The following is an 18895-nucleotide window of genomic DNA, read 5'->3' as shown; positions in this document are numbered from 1 at the left end:
GCTGGTCTCGTCCATTGTGTGTGTCCCGTTACCTTAGCCCCGGTCAGCAGAGGAGCAAAACCAATGGCTGCACTGAGAGAGAGAGAGAGAGCGTGTCTGTGTGTGTGCCTCTACAGGATGGGGGGGTGGGGGCGCGGATGCTGAGACCCAGAGGCAGAGACCCAGAGGCAGGCTGAGGGCTGGAGAGAGAGTTGGTTATGGCCAAGGAGACGACAGTGTCCTTACTGATCTGCTACCTTCCCTCCTAAACCCCCATCACCTTAAACATGATCTGTGAGTTCTGTGTAGCCCTTGCAATGAAATAGGAAACCCAGCAGAAAAAGTAGCGTGTCGAGGGAGGTCAAGAAAGGTGGCATGTGCTGCCTGATGGCAAAGGCCTTGCCTGGCCAAGAAATGTCTTCTCTTCTCCCCAATGGATCCCAAGTTGCTCAGGTGTGGCCCCAGGGCATCTTCTCAGGTACTGAAACCATAGCTGTGGACTTTACATTTCCACGAGCCAGTCATCTCCAACACCCTTCCCTGTCCGTCAGCAGGCTGGCCGTCCACCCACAGGGCCCAGCACACAAACCTTTTGTGGGTTCCCAAGCGCTTAGAGGGCACAGTAGAAGTCATCACTGGAGTTTTTCTGTTTGCCACTCTCCTCAACAAACGTTTCCATTATTCACGGATGACAAAGCACCCTTCATTGGATAGAATTTAAACCAACAAGGATGTAGGCCACGAAGAGGCAGCTTTCCAGTATAATCTCAGCTTGTTGCTGGGTAAGAAAGCCCCCCAGGACTGGTGATTTCAGACAACAGGCATTTCTTTTGCACCACATCAGGGGCCAGCCGGGTGCCTCTGTGGAAATTGGCCGGGTTCCTGACTGTGGGGTCAGCTGGGGATCAGGAGGTGGTTGTGCCAATCTTGGAGGGCTCTTGGTGGCTGCTGTCGGCTGACTGTAGGCTGGTCTGTTTGGCCATTGCCCAGATGAGATTACCCAGTCAGCAAGGTAAGCACGGGCTTACTTGTGCTTGCTAACCCGGAGTGAACCATTTCCATTTTCCCATTACATCAAAGATTCCATCTCGAGGTCTGTCTCTCTTCCAGCCTCTTTTCACACTTACAATCTCTTGACAGGCAGAGACCCCAGTAAAGCAGGTAAGCACAGGTTGCTTCTGCTTCCTTACCTAATTATAATGAACAGTCTCACTTTTTTCACCACATCTTCCAGGCATGTGAAAGGGTCTCCTACACACATTGGTACGGAAGCACAGAGCAGCCCGTGCTTACCTGGCTAGCTGGGCAGCCCTGGCATGGCCAGCACCACCGAGCCCCGCTCCCATCCCTTCCCCACAGTCTCTCATCCTCTCATCCATCTCGTAACGCTGTGCCCGCCCAGCAAAGACAGTGGAGGAGTCTGAGTTCTCAGTGGTCCACCAGCAGTTCCGCACACACCACTGACCAAAACAAATCAGCGGCCAGCTGGCTTCCAGAGAACAGAAAGAGATGCCCACTCCTGCTTGGAGGGGCAGTTAGAGAGCAGGGAGGAAGGAAGACCAGTCCGCCCGGGTGGCTGCAGCAGGGAATTCGGTCAACGCCGAGAGCACCCCTGCCAGCTGGGCCTGGTGCTCCAGCGTGACTGCGTGCCCCTGTGAGAAGCAGGTAACAGGCAGTGAAACATTACCAGTAACCCCCTCACACACACCCCCCGCCTGCAAGGGCTGGATTTGCACTCCTGTGGGGGTTCGTCACACATCTTCTCCCGCACATGTCTGCGGGCTGGGAGCCTTGTGTGCCACAGCCCTTCCCGGGAGAGTCCAGCCGACAGAGGCTAGATGCGCAGTGCAGCTGAGTGGCAGCATGAGTCCGTGCCCCTGCCCCCTGTGGGGCTCACTGCCACACTGCCTGATGCCATCCCACACATATTTGCAGAAGTGAATGAATCCTGACCTCTCAGCCCCATGTAAGCACACATGCTTGGGAACGGGTTCATTTCCTGGTGTGGCATGATCTGCTTGTGTGGAAAATCTGAGAGACAGTAGAATGGATCAGTGAGGAAGCCACGATGGAGCTGGACAGAGCTGACCTCCTGGCTTCTCCTTCACCACGAGGCAGAGGTCAGACCTGCCTCTACCTCTGTCTGTCCAGACCCCGCTCTGCTTCTGTGGCGGGTGTGATAAGTCATTGCAGTGACCACACCGAACGCACCGGCAGTTGTGGGGATCGATCAGTAAGGATAGTCACTAGTCCACAGCAACACCTCTCCTCAGCCAGTAACCCTGTCCCGTGGTCTCCCTGCTGCTCGCTGCCTCTGGTGGCCCTGCTCTCAGCCTCCACCACTTCAGACACTCTCTACCACCTGGCTCTCCTTCTGATGGTCCCGGGAGTCCTCCGTGTTTCTGAGATGATTCCTATACACCGAGGAATGACTTTGATGGGGGTGGGGTTTGTCTTTCCCAGACTGGGTTCACTTCTACCAATGAATTTAACCCCACCTTAATCCTGTCAATTTCCATCACAGAGGGTGCTCAAAAATGACAGGAAGCCTGAATGCAAAATACATCACCTAGGGGACTTGAACTACTGCTAGAGGGGCCATCTTAACCAATTACAGCTCAGCCAGGAAGTCCTGTTTGTTTGGGACCTTCAGGCACCGGCAGCTTGGGAATTTTCGTTAGAATAAAGCCAGTCACTAAATGAACAAGTTACTGTGGAGCTGATGCTGACTCAGGGTGACCCATGTGCATCAGAAGGGGCGTATGCGCCAGGGGCCCAGTTATCACCAGCAGACTGCCAGGTCTTTCTGCTGAGGCACTGTGGGTGGACTTGGACTTCACTTGATTAGCGGCCGCACGCTAACCATTTGTGCCACCCAGGGCTCCTTGAAATAAAGTCTGTCCAAGATGCCTTGTAGGGACACACAGGTTGTCCATTTCTGAAATGCCCGTAAAAGGAAAACGAAACCTTTCCTCGGACCTCATGCAAACACACGTCTATAGGACCGGCTCCATTAGCCCCTCAGGGCAGTGTGCAGCAGGCCCTCCCCTGCTGGTGGCCAGGCTGGGAGGGTTGAGAAGCCCTGGTTCAGGAAGCAGTGCCCCTAGGGCTGAACCCCAGTGGTGCCGCAGTGCTTAGCACTGGAGGTCAGTGCCTGCCTGGAAGCAGGTCTAAGAGCCTGCTCCAAAACAGCCGGTGAGGTTGGCCATGGGCGTGCCCCTTCATCCCATCCCTCCCTCCTGGATTCCAGGAGCATCTGCCGAAACCACGTTTACTGCTCACGTGAAAAAAGAAATCCGCTCTTCAGGAACACAAGCTGTTTCAGACCAGTCTTGGTGCTGCAATTTGGATCCAGGGAAGGTTACAGAATGTTGTTAAGGCAGCTAGCCAGGTAATTACGGACTCCACGCAAAGCACTTTAAACAAATTAGGCCCAGCCTCCAGCCCCAGCTAGGAATAGCTCTTGGGCATGGGGGAGGGGAGACTGCTGGGTCCCACACCCAGCAGGGCAGAAAGGAGCTCCCTGAATTACCACCAGATTCTGCCCCCTCCCCCTCTTCTCAGCAAGTAAGAAAGCTTGAGGTAAACCAAGGCAAGCGAGGGACATGGGTGGCTGGCAGCGGCAAGAGCCAGCTCTAGAGGAGGGCAAAGGGAGAGGGTATGTCCAGTTTCACCACCAGAAAGCCAACTCCATGTCCTTCTGACCCTCCGACTTTCTCAAGGTCAGTTTGTTAGGTTTCCGTTGAAAGCACTGCCATCAGGAGATCTATCAGCAAAGGGTCCGTTGACCTTGACACTTCTGCATGGTCTTGGTGTCTCATACACGGACTGCTTTCAAGAAGAGGCCCCAAAAACCCAGTGCCGTGGTAAAAGCACCCGAAGGCCAGCGCCCCCTGTTGGTTTCCAAGACTAAGTCTTGCAGAAACAGCCTCATCTTTCTCCTGTGGAGCAAGCAGCTGGCAGGTTCGACCTGCTGACCTTGTGCTCAGCAGCCGAACACTTACCTGACAGCACCACCAGAGGTTAGCGTATCAACTATTTCTTTAAATGAGGGGCACGGGTCAAAATTCAATCCACAGCAACCCTGCATACCCCACTCTTGAAGGCTGGAACACCATGTCCGTCCAGCCTTCTCACAAGGGCCCAAGCGTCTAACCTGAGGCTGCTTTGTCCTCACTGCATGACCGCCTGGTCCCAGCCTCCCACGATCCCTTTCTGCCACTCTGATCTAGTGATCTAGTGCTTGGGGACCTCCCTCATCCCAGTGGCCACCATGCGTTCTTGCTGGTGACTGTTGCCCACCAGGTCCCTGCCCGCCTGGCCACCTGTGCCAACAGCTCCATGCCACCCCAGCACGGGGAACCCGTCGTGACTGCAAGTCCATAAAGGGCCCTGAGTCAGCCACCCCAGGCCCTGGCCTTGCGCCTTCAGTCTGGATGCCTAGGACCCTAGTGAGTGCACGGTGACTCTCCCTCTGCCTCTAGGGTCCACTCTGCCTCTCGAGTCCACTTTGCATCTCGGCAGGCTTCGGGTCACAACCAGAGGATACCGGAACTCCCAGAGACCCACCCACCCCAACCCATCCCGTAACTAATCCCACCTTCCCGGGCTCTGAAGGCCCCTCCACCCCTGGTGGCACCCTTTGGGACAGGCTGAAACCCTTGCTCCTGTATCACCTGTTTGAGCAACCCTGGGCGCGGTGCATGGCATCATCCTTGATGTCGCCCAAGACCTGCCTCCCACAGTCCGACTTGCCCCACCAAGCATGGGGCTCACTCCTCGTCACCAGTTGGTATGGTAACAGGTCACCCCTAGAATACCAAAAGATGGGATGGGGAAGATTTCTCCTGTAGTGAGACCCCCCAACTCCTGCCTGACTTCCTGGTGCTCATGGTTGTCGAGTGCAGAACAGGGACCACTCACGGCCGAAGCCCCTAAGACCAGGGTGAGGAACTCAGGAAGCGCTGATTTCATCCTCAAGGGGGCACCTCAGAATCCCTTGTCTTTTCATTCCACTTTTCCAAGAAGTTTTTAAGGCTCCCTCAAGGACCCACCAAGGGGGTGGAGCTTGGCTTGCGATTGTATTCATTCTTGCTGGTGGCGGCGGCTGGGTCGCCTCTTCTCTCTGTGCCCCCCTACTCATCCGGCCAGTCTGGGAGGGTGACTGCCCCTGGCATCCGGGCGTGTGTGCTTTTCTTTGGGGGGGTTCCAGCAGCTCCCCCACCTCCGCAGAAAAGAAGGAATGACAAATGGGGCAAACCGAGCGAGGTTGAAGAGTCTTATGAACTAAGCGGCCTGGTGGTAGTGAGGCACACGCCAGCAGATAACCCACCAGGTCAGCAGTTAGAAACCACCAGGCTGTCCCTGGGAGAGAGACGGGCTTTGTTGTCCCTTGAAGAGTCACAGGCTCGGAAGCCCTCCAGAGCACTCCTGCCCTGGCCCACGGGTCCTTACGAGTCGCCTCGCCTTGCTGGCGGTAAGAGGCATCTTAGAACCTAAGATTTTCCTCCCAGTCAACCCAAAAATAAACTCACCGCCATCGAGTTGACGCTGCTTATTGCGACCCTGCAAGTAACTAAAAGTATATGTGACCATTAAGCTTCAGACCTGCTTGTGAAAGGCTCTTTAATGTAACATCAGAATAATCGAAGCCGCCTACATGTACAATAATGAGAAGTGTAGGCAGCCATCCAGGTGTAGAAGCCTCCTGAGAGAGCGTCACGAAGCAGAGCACCGCGTGCTAGACGGAGCCCCTGCTGGGCAGATGGCTGACCGCTCCTCTGCCCACCGTGAGGTTGGGTGAGATCCTGCTGGGGAAAAGGCCTGCTGAGCATGGTTCTACCGTGACACCCCTGGGGACAGCGGGCTGTACACTTAGGAGGACCCCAACCAGAAGCCAAACTCCCTGCCTTCCAGTGGATGCCGACTCAGAGAGACCGCATAGGGCAGGATAGAAGTGCCCCCAGGGGGTTCTGAGAGCGGAAAGCTGGCCTTTCTCCCTTGGAGAGCCTGGTGATTTCTAACTGTTGACTTCTGGTTCAAAGCCCAACCCGGAAACCTGCTGAGCTACCAGCACTTCCCACATCCAAGGACTGCCTTTTAAATTGTTAAACATCCGCTGTGACAGCCCATAAAGAGATCCCATGTGTAATTGTCTTCTCTCCGCAGCTTACAGCGACCTCGGCTACTACATCATCAACAAACTGCACCACGTGGACGAGTCTGTGGGGAGCAAAACGAGAAAGGCCTTCCTGTATCTTGCTGCCTTCCCCTTCATGGACGCCATGGTGAGCGGGGCCGGCCGCAGGGCACCGTGCATGGCGAGCGTCTGAGATTTGTCCCAGTTTGCCAAGGGTCTGGCGGGCGGCCTGAGGACCTGTCTTAAAAAAAAATGTGATTCACAGAGAAAGGCCTTTCTAATCCATTCAGGATCAAGGGATCGGGATCAGGCTTTTTCTCCATACGTGCATTGCTTCTGCGGTAGAGCCATGGCTTTCCAGAATGTCCTGATAGGATTGTATTACTCTCGGAACTAGCTTTGCTGCCGTAGCTCAGAGCTGCTCAGCAAGTACTGTTGTCTTTTGATCGGTGTTCTGGTCTTTCTACTTAGAGAGCTCCTTACCCATCGTGTCAATGCCGACTCACAGTGACCCTGTGCAACAGGGCAGAACTGCCTCGGTGGGATTGAGACTGTTTGCGGGAGTGGGATCCTCCTAATGATGACCACCCACCAGCTGGTGGGTTCTAGGGTTTCCGAGACTACATCTTTACGGGAGCAGGTGGCCTTGGGAGTAGTGGTGGTTTCCACGGCAACCCTGCAGTTAGCAGCCCTGTGACTCCACCCAGGTTGCCGCCAAACCAACCAAGCCAAACTCACTGCCATCAAGTTCATCCGCCCTCATCACGACCCTACGGGACCGGGTGGAACTGGCCCCCTCAGGCCTCAGAAACCCTACAGTCGCAGTTCCACGCTGTCCTGCCTGGGTTGCAAGGAGTCAGACTTGACTCGATGCCAGTGGGTTTGGTGGTTTCAGCCCTTTCAAGGAGCCCTGCTAGTGCAGCTGGGCACGCCCTGGGTAAGGTCAGCGATTCAAACCCACCAGCCACCCCGGGGCCGGGGGGCAGGGGGGCCGGCAAGCTGCGGCCAGGCCATCTGTTCCCGTGAAGGTGCTACCCCCGGAAGCCCTGTGGAGGCCGATCCACTCAGTCCTGTGCGGCTGAGATGCGTCGGAACGGACTCTCTACAAGTGGGTCTAGTTGGGGTTTGGGGTTTGCTTGCAACTTGTAGTAAGAGTGAATCATAGACTAGGCACCCCCACTCTGCTCTGCTCCCCTCCTGCAATATCGATTCCCCTAAACATCACATGTGTGGCTGGTCCCCTGTCCGTCTTTCATCTAAAGGCTCCCTAAAGACCTGCCATGGTGATGGCTTCCCACCAGCAAAGGGCAGTCTGCAGGCCACCGTGCGCACACAGTATCTGCGGTTTGTGTTCCTTCTCACATTCTAACACGGCACCGTGGGCCCATAAGGGAAACGTGGTGGACAAAGCTCCACCATGCATGGTCGAGGGAAGGCAAGCACGCCTCATTTTTGGCCTGGCCAGCAGTTCAAACCCACCAGCCACTGCACAGGCAAAAGGCGGCTGGCTGCTCCAGCAGAGCCGGACAAATCCTGGAGAGCCGTGCACAGGGCCCCTGTGAGTCAGAGCCCACTCGGACTCCGTGGCCGTGGGCAGGGTGTGCTCTGTTTTTTATTGCAGATGTTGCCAGGAGATTTTGGTGTTGTGTTCTGTTTTATTAACGAACGGAAACGTCGTATCGACCTGGCCTTTTTTTCCAACAGCACATGCTCACTTCCTGTCCGTGCGACCTGTTGCAAACTTTTTCATCGGGCTGTGGTTGGGTGCCGTCCAGCGGCTCTGACCCACCACGACCCTGCATGCAACTGCACCAGCCCTCAGTCCTTGCGGTCGAGCCCGGTGTGGAAGCCACCGCATGCACACCGCGCCGGCCAGGATGCTCCTGCACGCTTCAGCACAGGGTCCGCAAGATCGGCCTTGCAGTGCCCCCTTTGACCACCTCCAGTCTCCCGAGACGCTTACTCTTACTTGCCATGTTCCGCAGCTGCCTGGTTTTGTCTTGAGTCGCAGTTAGGGAGGGGCCTGTGCAGTATTTTACACCCTGTAGGCCCAAGTGGTGTCAGCGTTAGTCACAGTAGGTCAGTAGACATGTAAGTCCAAGTCGAGTCAAGCAGCCTCAACTCCCTGGAGGAGTGAGGCAAGGCAGAAATATTTGGGGCTCAGCTTCGGAAATGGTCTCACGCCTTCAGTCGTCGGCAGTGAGATCACCAGTGATGGGAGGAAGGCGGATTAACAACCTGAGATCGCAGCTGGGACAGCTGTCCTTGCGTAAAGTATGGGGGGCTTGAAGCACTTGCTGGTGAAGATGGAGGGTTGCAGCCGTCGGTGAGGATGGCAGCTCAGTGTGAAGAAGACCAGAGTTCTCATGAGAGAAGCCGTAAGGAGCATGATGACCAACAGAGAAAAGATTGAAGAAGGTCAAGTATTGTGTTTGCTTGGATCCACAGTCAGGACCCATGGGAGAAGCAGCAGTTAAGGGATCAAGCGAGGCGTTGCACTGGGTAAATGTGCTGCATAAGAACTCTTTAAATGGGTTGCAAAGCCAGGATGTTACCAAGACGCACCTGACCCAAGCTCCATGGTGTGTGCATTCACCTCTTATGCACGAGAAAGCTGGACATGGAATAAGGAAGACCAAAGAAGAATCCATGCACTTGAGCTCCGGTGCTGGAGAAGAATGCTGAACATGTTGTGGGTTGCCAGAAAAACAAACCACCTCTGTCTTGGAAGAAGTACAGCCAGAATGCTCCTTGAAGGTGTGGACGGGGAGATGTCGTGCCTCCTTCAGGCATGCTGTCCGGAGGAGCATGCTCCTGGAGAAGGACGGCGTGGGCGGTGAGCACGAGAAGGTCAGTGCAGTATAAGCTTGCAGGGGCACTAGGAAACCCCAAACGCGGCACGCCTCACTCGATTGTGGTACTCGCTTTATTCCACGGGGGGGGGGGGGGGATCGTGTGATTTCTCTGAGACAGGGCAGTAAATGGTACTTGTGTAATTATATCTTGCTTAGATTAACAGTTACTAGGGGGTTCTAGAAAGTTCATGGAGAATTTCCATCTTTTCATTTTTTGAAGCCCCCTCTTATTTCTTATGTGAGATCTTCAGAGGTTTTACAAAAGAGACGACTGTGGGGAGGGGCGGGCTGACCTCCGGGGGTGATGGGGCAGTGACTGAGGATGCTTTGGGGGACATTGGGTAGGGAGTCTCTTTATGGGTAGGGAGTCTCTTTAGTGGCATGTAGTGGGTAGGCAACAATGAACTCTGCCATCGGGGCATGCCAGGAACCCAGGCTGGGTGCTATGGAACACTGGGACACTGAATCCCAGATCCTTGGGGCACCCGGCATGCTCCGGAGTTTAGACGGTTAGCAGAGAAAATAGCGCCTGGGGTCTGAAAGGCTTGTCTCCACACAAGCAGTCACCTAAGTGAAAAGTCAGCCAGGTCCACGTGGAAAAGGCACCCCATCATCGGTCATCGAAGGACCCATGATCCCGAAGTCGAAGGAGGGATCAGGACCAGAGCCTTCTTGCAGTGGGAGCTCAGGATCCATTTGTGGGTCTACATAGGAAACCAGACTCCAGGGGTGGGAGGAAAGTGATTCATTAAATAGAGTGCTTGGGGGAGGGGAAGTACTCTTGAAGATCAAAGGCATACGTCTGACCTGGACAGTTAAAACTTTAGCTGGACTTGATCTGGTTTCCAGAATTGTAGTTTTGTTTGTTTTGTTTGTTCATATTGGGGTGTATCTCAGAGATATGATGTTAAGTCATTGAAAGTCACCCTCTGTAAACGTGTTCTATGCTTTCCTGTTTTTCGGTATATAAAGCCCAGGATTGATGAGCCTACGGGGACAGCAGGCAGGATAAGGGTTTCGGGAGGAGGGGGTACCGGAGTGGCAGTGGGGTAAAGGGAGACAATGTCAAGGAGTCCATGTGGAAATGGTTGGAAACCGATTGTAGTAACAACTGAAGCATTCTACCTGACGAGATTGAAATATGGAATGATGTGCTGCTGTGGCTCCTAAAGCCCAGTTGATTTTTCAAAAAAGATAAAAATTGAGGCTGAAACCAAATGAATCAAGCTGATGATGACTGTGAAGTGCTAGTGAGTACAGATGCCACGCCTGACTTACATCCTCCTCAACGCCAATGCCTTTCCTAAGGAGAAAGCGAGGTGAAGATTGTAATCTCAAATCCTGATAGGTATCACATAAACGATAATGACCTACTCAGTTGAACTACCCAGTAGGAAATTTATTCATTTTTTTACCGACCCCCTCTCTTCTCATTTGCTCCTAAAACAAAATGTGAGCATACTAAATTATCTGAATAAATTTGATTGTCCTGGGAAAAAAGAGAGAGAGAGAGAGAAGCTGTTACCATGATGATTAGACCCACTCCAGCCTCACCTTCCACTCAGAGAGACAGCAGGTGTCAGATTCCATCCTGCTCTAGCTCAGACCAGACACGAGCAGAAGCACCGTCTGTAACTTAGTACGCTTAATGGTGCTCGTCGCTCTGAAGAAGCTGAGCGCCCTCATGGGGCAGCCTCATTTGCCTGCTGACCAGCCCCACTCTGGGTTTTCACCCACCTTTACTGCCAGATATACAGACCTCACGCGGACTTGCACCTGCCTCCTGCCTGTAATTGCTGCTAACTAAGCCCAAGTAGGGACCCGGCCACTCAGATAGTGAGCCTAGAGCAGGCATTTATCAGCCAAAGGCTCACCAGATCTGCCCCTGCTGTGCTGGGGCGGGGAGTGTGGGGACGGGTGCTGTATAAAACGTGCTCAGGACCTCCCCACCACCCAGAAACGACAGAAACCAGAAAAGTACCAGCTCTCACCCTGACTCTTCTCTCCGGCAGGCGTGGACCCACGCTGGCATCCTGCTGAAACACAAATACAGTTTCCTGGTGGGGTGTGCCTCCATTTCGGACGTCATAGCTCAGGTAAGGGGGCAGGGGCGGGCAGAGCCCCCCTCCAGACAGCACTTCGAACATGCCTTCCCACCTCTTTCCCCCTGCCCCGTGCGCCCGGCCTCCCTGGCCTTCCCAGATCGTTTCAGATTATTGTGACCGTCTGCTGATCGAGTGAGCCCACGAGACCCCATCAAAGTACGGCTCATCTTGCTGGATGGGAGTTCACTCACTGCCACCAAGTCGCTGCCCACCCTGTGGGCCCGGTGGAACCGCCCCGTTTCGGAGAATGACTCTTCCTGGAAGTCAGGAGCCTCATCTTCCTGTGAAGAGCGGCAGAGTGGCTCAGCCTGTGGTCAGCAGCCCAGTGGGGAGCCCACTATGTCACCAGGCTCCTCTGGAAGGAGAGTTAGATGGATTTAAATCTATCGGAGAGTCTAGCCTTAGTTCTTAAAGACCTGCATGTGGACTGGCGGCCTGTAGTCATACCTCACGTGTTTTGGGCCAGCGCCCTCCCCCTCGGCAGCCTGGCACTCCATTCTGGGGTCACAGTGGCTAAGCCAAGGGGCTGCTTTCACGGGTCTCAGGCGGTGTCTGCAGCAGGATGAATGTACTGACTTGGACATGAAAGGTGGCCGTGGCACATGGCCTTGTGCCACATCTGTGCACCTTGATTGCGGAGAAGCTCGCCATCGCTGAGCCAGGAAGCGTGTGTGGATGTGTGCTCTAACAAGGGAAAAGGAGAGAGCTGTGCCGAAGAGAAAGATAATAGGCACCCTGGGGTAGGAGCAAGCACATCCTGCTGAAACCGACCGCTGATGCCAGGGCGCCGCAGCCACCTCCCTGCTCCGCTGAAGACCACGCCTGGCCCTGCCTGCGGCCTCAAAATAAGTAGACCGAGTTAGTGGAGGCTTCTCGTGCCATCTGCCTCTGGCTGTTGCTGGCGGAGCGGATATTTTAAACCCACATCACTGGACTCCCCTCCACAGTTTGGTGGGGGTAGACATTCTGTTCGTCTTCTCCTTCTTCACCCTTTCTCTCCACCGAGCTCCGGTCGGCTCGGTTCTGTAATCGCCACTGTGCATTCGCCTGCCGTCACTCAGTTGGTGGTTATCTCTGCCACGCACCTGTGTGCCTGGGAGCACCTGTTTGTCACTAATAGTAAGTGGGTCAGCGGCCGGGGCCTGAGCGGCAACACGGCCATCGACAGAAGATGGGAAATCGTTTCCAATGCCTTGAACCTCTGGAGGCCAGGCTGGGGCTGTTGACCAGGACTCTGATCAGGCACAGGTCCAACAAGCAAGGGAAGTGCACGCAAACTGCTAGGGAGCAGAGTCAAGGACGCAATGAAGCCCAGGTGAAAGAATGCACTTCAGATGAGAAAGTCAGCACAAGGGAGCCGCGCGTCCCTTGCCCGCCGGGCTCTCCGTGCCGCCAGGGAGAGTAGACGTGAAATGAGGCTTTGACCTGGAGGAAGGTGCCGTGGGCGGGGCAGAGAGGCAGTCCTGCGAGTACAATCCTAGTGTCATGGGAGCACGTGGAGTGTTCCCTGCAGAGGGAGGAGGAGCACAGACAGGCCCGAGCTGAGCTCGGGTCACAGGTGCCTTAGCCTCCGTCTTCGAATGGCTGCCTCCCTGTGTGCCGGTGTCTCCACCCGCCCTCTGCCGTGCTCATCCAAGGGCGCCTTCTGCTGAATTTAGGGCCGGCCCAAATCTGGGGAACCAAACCTCAAGATCCTTCTTTGCCTCTGTAGAGACCACCTTTTCCAAATAAGATCCCATCCCCAGGTTCTGGGGGCGAGGGTTTGGGCATGGCTTTTTGAGGGCCACCATGACACACATACCCATACACACACACACACACACATACACACGTAACTGTCATTGGTTTGATGGGCACTTCCGCCTCCTTCATGACTCCCAGCACCAAGCACATGGAGTTGGAGTCGACTGCTGCTCATGGAATCGCTACTACCTGGGACGGAGCCTGGCCCATCCCCGGCTCACTGGGAAAACCCCAATACGGGAGGTTCCTTCAGAAAAGAATCCAGCCTATTTGCCACAGTGATGTCAGATTCGAAATCCTAACTCTGGATTGGAGCGCGGGTGCCCTGGTGCCGTTATAAATCCGCACGCCATGCTGTCTGCAGCCAATCTGCTGCACAGGACCTCTTTGACGTGGTACTTCTTTGAGGACTGAGGTGCAGCGACCCCGGCCATAGTGTTTCATTCACCCTCTGTGCAGGCGAAAGTCGGGCACTGAATGAAGAAGACAGAAGCATCAACACACTCGAATTGCAGTGCTGCAGGAGAATATTGAAAGTGCCATGGACTGCCAACAGAGCCAGCAGATCTGTCTGGGAAGAAGTACAGCCTTAGAGACAAGGGTGGCAAGACTTGGTCTCACGTGTGTGATCAGAAGAGCGTGGTAAAGTGGAGGGGGCAGCGACAAGGACTTTCAACAAGCTGGACCACACAGTGCCCACAGTGATGGGCTCAAGCGTAACAGTTGTGAGGATGGTGCCGGCAGCAGCAGGAGGGTTTGCTCTGTTCTCCGGCCTTTGTCTCATCATCTCCGAATGCCCTGTGTCTGCGCCTCCCACGCCCCTCAGGCCCCAGTTCCCCTCCTGGTCTGCCAGTCAGGCCGCCACTCCAGGGCCCCAGCTGGAACCTCGGGTTCATTTCCCACACGGCTAGAGTGCAGTCCCTCCCCGTGGCCGCCTTAGCCTTTCGTGGTCCGCCTGTGTCTGGGGGCTGTCATGCCCGCTGCAGACACACATGCTCGGAGCCTCCCCTGAGTGGGACGGGCTGGCTGGACCCTGTCACAGAAGCCTCGGTCTGCCGCTCCTGCTCGGCCGGCCAGCCCCCAGTGACCTTGCCACTTAGAGTTGACGGATACCTGGTGATTCCTCTGCACGGCAGCAAGCCTGGTAGGAGGTGTGCGTTGGCCGGAGAGTGTCCTCTCGCTGCACTTTGCTTCTGGCAGCCTTGTGCCCGCTCAGCAAAGCTGCCTCGCTGGCCGTCCAGGTCAGGCTCACTGGGCCCAAGCGTCAATTTATGCCGGCAACAAGTCCCCACAAGAGGCCGGTTTTCACGAACAGAAATTCATCTTCACTGTTAAAAAAGCAGCACAACTCAATGCCCGCGAGCAATTCCAACTCCAATCCACCCACGGAACCGGGTAGAACTACCCTTGTGAAACTCTCCCTGGGGGTAAGACGGCCTCATCTTCCTCCCGAGGAGCAACAAGGAGCTCAGGTAGCTGGCCTGCCCCGTAAGCAGCAGGCTCTCACAGGTCCGAGGTCCAAATCCAGAGCCCCACCTCCAGGGGAAGGTGCACCCTGTCTCCTGGTTCTAGGGGGTCCCCCTACAGGAGCCCCGGGTTCAGAGACAGAGCTCGTCTTTCTGGGTGGTGGCAGGTCCCTGTTCTCCGCTCCCTTAGCTGTAGGATTAAAGTGCCCCTGCCACACCCCTTTTGTCAGGTCAGGGCTGTGTCCCACCCACCTTCTCTAACAGCCAGCGGGCTTTTCCCATCAGAGCGCATGATAGGGAGGGGTCACATACCTGAGAATCACTGCCCGCCTTGTGGGCACGTTTGGGGGCATGGTGTGTAGGGCCTTCAGCCCGGAACCATTCTACCTGGTGTCACGCCCTAGACCAGAGAGACTGACCTTGATCACCATCTCAGCCTCTCCCGGTGTTAGCTGGTTATTCCAGCAAATGACCCTTTCGTGGGTTTACATTGCGACTCCGGCTGGACTCTAGTGATGTTGGGGTGCACGTGACCTCTCTAGAAAGTGGACCTTAGCATCGCAGCTGTCCGGTATTTTCTGTCATCCTTGGTCAGCACTGATTTTTTTTCTTGATGAAAAGTGATGTTTGTCCTCGGGGGCGAATACAGGAGCACCTCAATGGCCTGGATAGAACACAGCTCTCCCACATTTTGGGTGGAGGGGAGTCTACTTCTTCAGGGATGCCTTTCCCAGACGGCAGTCACCTGAGAAGATTCGTGAGGGCGAGTCTGACAAGACGAGGGGTCCTGCCTCACACGCGCCGGGCATGCCCCTGTCGTCTCCGTCGGGCTCCCCGCGTCGGGGCCTCGTGTGACGTTCGTCTGACCTGTATGATGGGCGGGGTCCTCTCTGCATTTGAGTCGGGGTTGCGAACAGCAGCCTTCTCCCCTCCCCGCGGCCCTGTGACCTGTCCCTGTCTCGTCCGCAGGTTGTGTTCGTGGCCATCTTGCTGCACAGTCACCTGGAGTGCAGGGAGCCCCTGCTCATCCCCATCCTGTCGCTGTACATGGGCGCCCTTGTGCGCTGCACCACCCTGTGCCTGGGGTACTACAGGAACATCCACGACATCATCCCCGACCACAGCGGCCCGGAGCTCGGGGTACGTCTGCGCCAGGGGGCCGGGCCAAGGTTCCCGTTCGGCTTCCAGATCCTCAGGGGAGGAGGCTCAGATGGTGCGTGACACCAGGCCAAGCAGTCAGGGAAGGCCGCTGCCTCTCTGCTCCAGAGAAAGCGCTTCTGTTGCTATCAAAGACCTCAGGACCCTACCCCTGATGTAGTTTATGTTTTAGGTGCTTTACACTAGATTTGCAAGGAGCCCTGGTGGCGTAGTGAGTTATGCATTGGGCTGCTAGCCGTGAGGTCGGCAGTTTGAATCCACCAGCCACTCCACAGGAGAAAGACCAGGCTTTCTATTCCCATGAAGAGTTACAGGCTCGGAATCCCAGGGGGCAGTTCTAGCCTGTGCTGCAGGGTCGTTAAGAGGCAGCATCGACCCAGTGGCAGAGCGTTAGTTTGCAGTGGTGTCCTGTGCAACCTGAGCCCTTACTCAGGTGCCTTCAGAGCGCCGAGTCAAGAGCACATTCCGTGTCCTGGGAGCACACAGACCCGCCCTCCGCGCAGTTCCCAGTCTCGGCAGACACCTCAGACCAAGGCCACGGGGAGAGCGCGAGACCGCTCGTCCTGTGCAGTGGGGACGCGTGCTGCCGGTGAGAGAGCGCAGGCGCCACTGTCCACTGCAGTCTTAGGGGGCTGCCCGGAGGAGGGGCCAAGATTGGTCCTCGGAGGCTGAGTGAACCACCAGGAGGGGCTTCCCCTCCGGATAAGCGAGCCCCTTGGCATGGTGTTCCCTCTGCTGGTGTGCTGTGTGCGCCCGTGTTGGCTCCCTCCCCTGAGCCCCGGGGTCGCTTCAGGCCTAGTGGCCTCACAGTGTGACGATGTAAGCAGGTGGTGCCGGCCTCACTGCAGGCCCCAGAGTGCTGCGGACGCAGGGGCCGCCCTTTGTGGACGATGGGCTGCATCACAGCAGTGGTTCACTGCCAGGGGCACTGAGTAGTGTTTTTATTCCTGAAAAGGGGACCAAATGAGCATGGGCGCCCCTGATATTTAAACCAAGACCCATTGATCAGCATGTGGATCATCAAGCCACTCTATTTGGATGTCGAGGTCGTCCGCCGGCCGCCAGGGCTGCCAGTGTCTGTTTGTAGCGAGACCGGCCGACAGTTCGGGTCCGCTCAGCCCATGTATAGAGCTGTTCCTTAGATTTCTTTGAGGGCCGGTAGCGGTTGACAAGAGGAGGGAGGCATTGGCTCACTGTGTGGGCCGTTCCCCCTACGCTGCCTCGCGAGTTGGCATGCGCCCACACGACCCTCCTTGGTGCAGGGAGACGCCACCATCAGGAAGATGCTGAGCTTCTGGTGGCCCCTGGCCCTCATCCTGGCCACACAGAGGATCAGCAGGCCCATCGTCAATCTCTTCGTGTCCCGTGACCTTGGTGGCAGCTCCGCAGCCACAGAGGTAGGGGGGCTTCTGGGGGCGCGGGCGTTTTGTAGTCACTTGGAGGGGTGGGGGTCGGGGGTACAGGCTTCACAAACGGGTTTCCAGTTCGTCTTAGAGTTCCGGTCGTTCCATGATGTAAAGTACATGTGGCTCTCACAGAGTGCCTCAGTGTCTCGTACATAACTTAGACGTTCGTTCAGAAATAACTGGTCAGAAGGGAAGCTGAGGTAGAACAAAGTCAAACCACAGCTACCAAGCCCACAGCTTTCAAGTGGATCCTGACTCACGGCAACCCCCCACACAGTGTCCAAGACATTCCTATTGAGGGATCAGTGAGCCTCATCTTTCTCCTTCCGAGCAGCTGAGGGGGTTGAACCACCGACCTCCCAGTTAGCTGTCCCACGTTATTTACCCGACGAAGCCAAGACTGGCTAGAAGCTGAGCTAACGTGAGGCTCCAGGTCGTCTGACTCCCACCCAGTCCTAACCCTGCACTGTGTCCATGGGCTCAGCCTGTCACCACCAGACAGCAGTTACGGGGGCAGTCAGCCACACCGCTGGGCAGGAGACAGGATAGAAACACCCAGCAGTTGGAGGGCTGGGCCAGACCCCTCCACACACCTTGTGCACACCGCCCTGACCCACCGAGACTTCACCTGCACCGTCGCAGCCGGCCTTCATCCGGGAGAACTCTCCCTCACTTCTCCCCCTGCAAGCACAAGGCGCCTCTCCGAAAGCCGGCCAGCCGGATCGGCTCTTCCCTACATACAGTGGGGCAGGGACAGGCGGGATGGCCTCCCTCTGCCACCTCCCGCCCATCCACTGGAGGGGTCCCTGTGCCTGCAATGGCTGGTCCAGCTCGCTCGGCCTTCTGTCTCCATGGCGCTCTGCGGAGGAGCAGCCAGGAGCCGTGGCCGCCCCGCCCCTCAGCTCCCCCTGGGTCCCCTGCCAGTGACCGTGTCCCGGGAAGCCTCGAACACCCGTGTGGAAGGAGAAGTGCACACATCAGAAGCAGAAGGCTGGCTCTTGCCTGGGTTTGGGGTTTTGACTCTGGATGTCATCTTGGGTGGCTTCTGCAGCCCGGCACTGCTTTCCCGGGGGACTTGAGTTGAAGGAATGTGTGGCCATGTTGTCTGCGCTGGGATTCCGTCCTGACCCCACAAAGAGTGCAAAAGCTGGTGTGCCTTGTCCGCTAAAGCAGCTTCCTGGGCGAGCTCAGGGCAGAGGCATGTTGGGGCGAGCCAGCCGGCTTGGAGGGATGGCCTCCTCCTGTGGCCAGGTGCACGCACGCGCCCAACAACTCCTTCCTGTGGGCGCTGTTGGTTCTCTTCCCCCTCCACCATGTGTCACGCTCACACACTTAGGAAGGGCTGGGGGGAGGTTTGAACCCAGCCTGGTTCCACCGCCCTCTCTCCTCCAGCAGGCCACACCACACCCCACCTCTCCTCTCTTCACCCCACACCCTGTCCCGCCATACTGTACCGCACCACGCCAGCCAGTTCTCCACCCAGCTGCTGACTCACCTCACCACGTTCCTGGCACCAACGGGCAGCACCGTCATGCTAATTAAAATCAGCAAGGCCACCGGCCCCCCTTTCTTAACTAGTGACAGAGCTGATTGCTGCTGAAGTGGAACTTTGAAGTTTCGGTTGTTTTCATTCACATAAGAAAAGAAACTCCTGATTTCCATGGGGGTCGGGGTGGAGCCCTAAATATCTGCCTGGAAGAAATATTTCATTGTCTTCACTTAAAAGTCAGTGGGCTGTTCTGCTGGGACCATTTGGAAGGGAGTTGGGTTGGGAGCACCCCGAAGCCTGGGGACAGGATGTAGTTGTGGGGAGGTGGGCCCTGGGCCAAGCACCCACAGAGTGGAGAGGACTCCAGGGCTGACTTTGAGGCTGGACATCTGGGGTCTGCTCCGTGGAAGGAGCAGGACGCTGGGGTCCGGTGGACCTGGTGGATGTCTTCGTTTCTGAGCCTACTTCTCGTTGCCTTCTTATAAAGCAAGACCTGTCCTCCCTCCTCTGAGGTCCACCCAGCTGCCACCCATCCTGGGACTGGCCTGCTGGTAC

General features: G+C 56.2%; 1 protein-coding gene across 1 annotated transcript in view; it reads left to right on the top strand.

Annotated features, from left to right (window-relative positions):
* The window catches only part of ANKH (ANKH inorganic pyrophosphate transport regulator), a 107640-nt gene that overhangs the window by 72545 nt on the left and 16200 nt on the right, over positions 1-18895 (top strand). Inside the window, exons 3-6 of the mRNA XM_075540873.1 lie at positions 6148-6266; positions 10986-11069; positions 15257-15427; positions 16708-16842. Coding sequence (XP_075396988.1) covers positions 6148-6266; positions 10986-11069; positions 15257-15427; positions 16708-16842 — 509 coding nt within the window. The remainder of the gene's footprint in view (positions 1-6147; positions 6267-10985; positions 11070-15256; positions 15428-16707; positions 16843-18895) is intronic.

Source organism: Tenrec ecaudatus, chromosome 2 (assembly GCF_050624435.1).
Source record: "Tenrec ecaudatus isolate mTenEca1 chromosome 2, mTenEca1.hap1, whole genome shotgun sequence".
Taxonomy (NCBI): Eukaryota; Metazoa; Chordata; class Mammalia; order Afrosoricida; family Tenrecidae; genus Tenrec; species Tenrec ecaudatus.
This window is presented reverse-complemented; position numbering and strand designations above follow the sequence as displayed.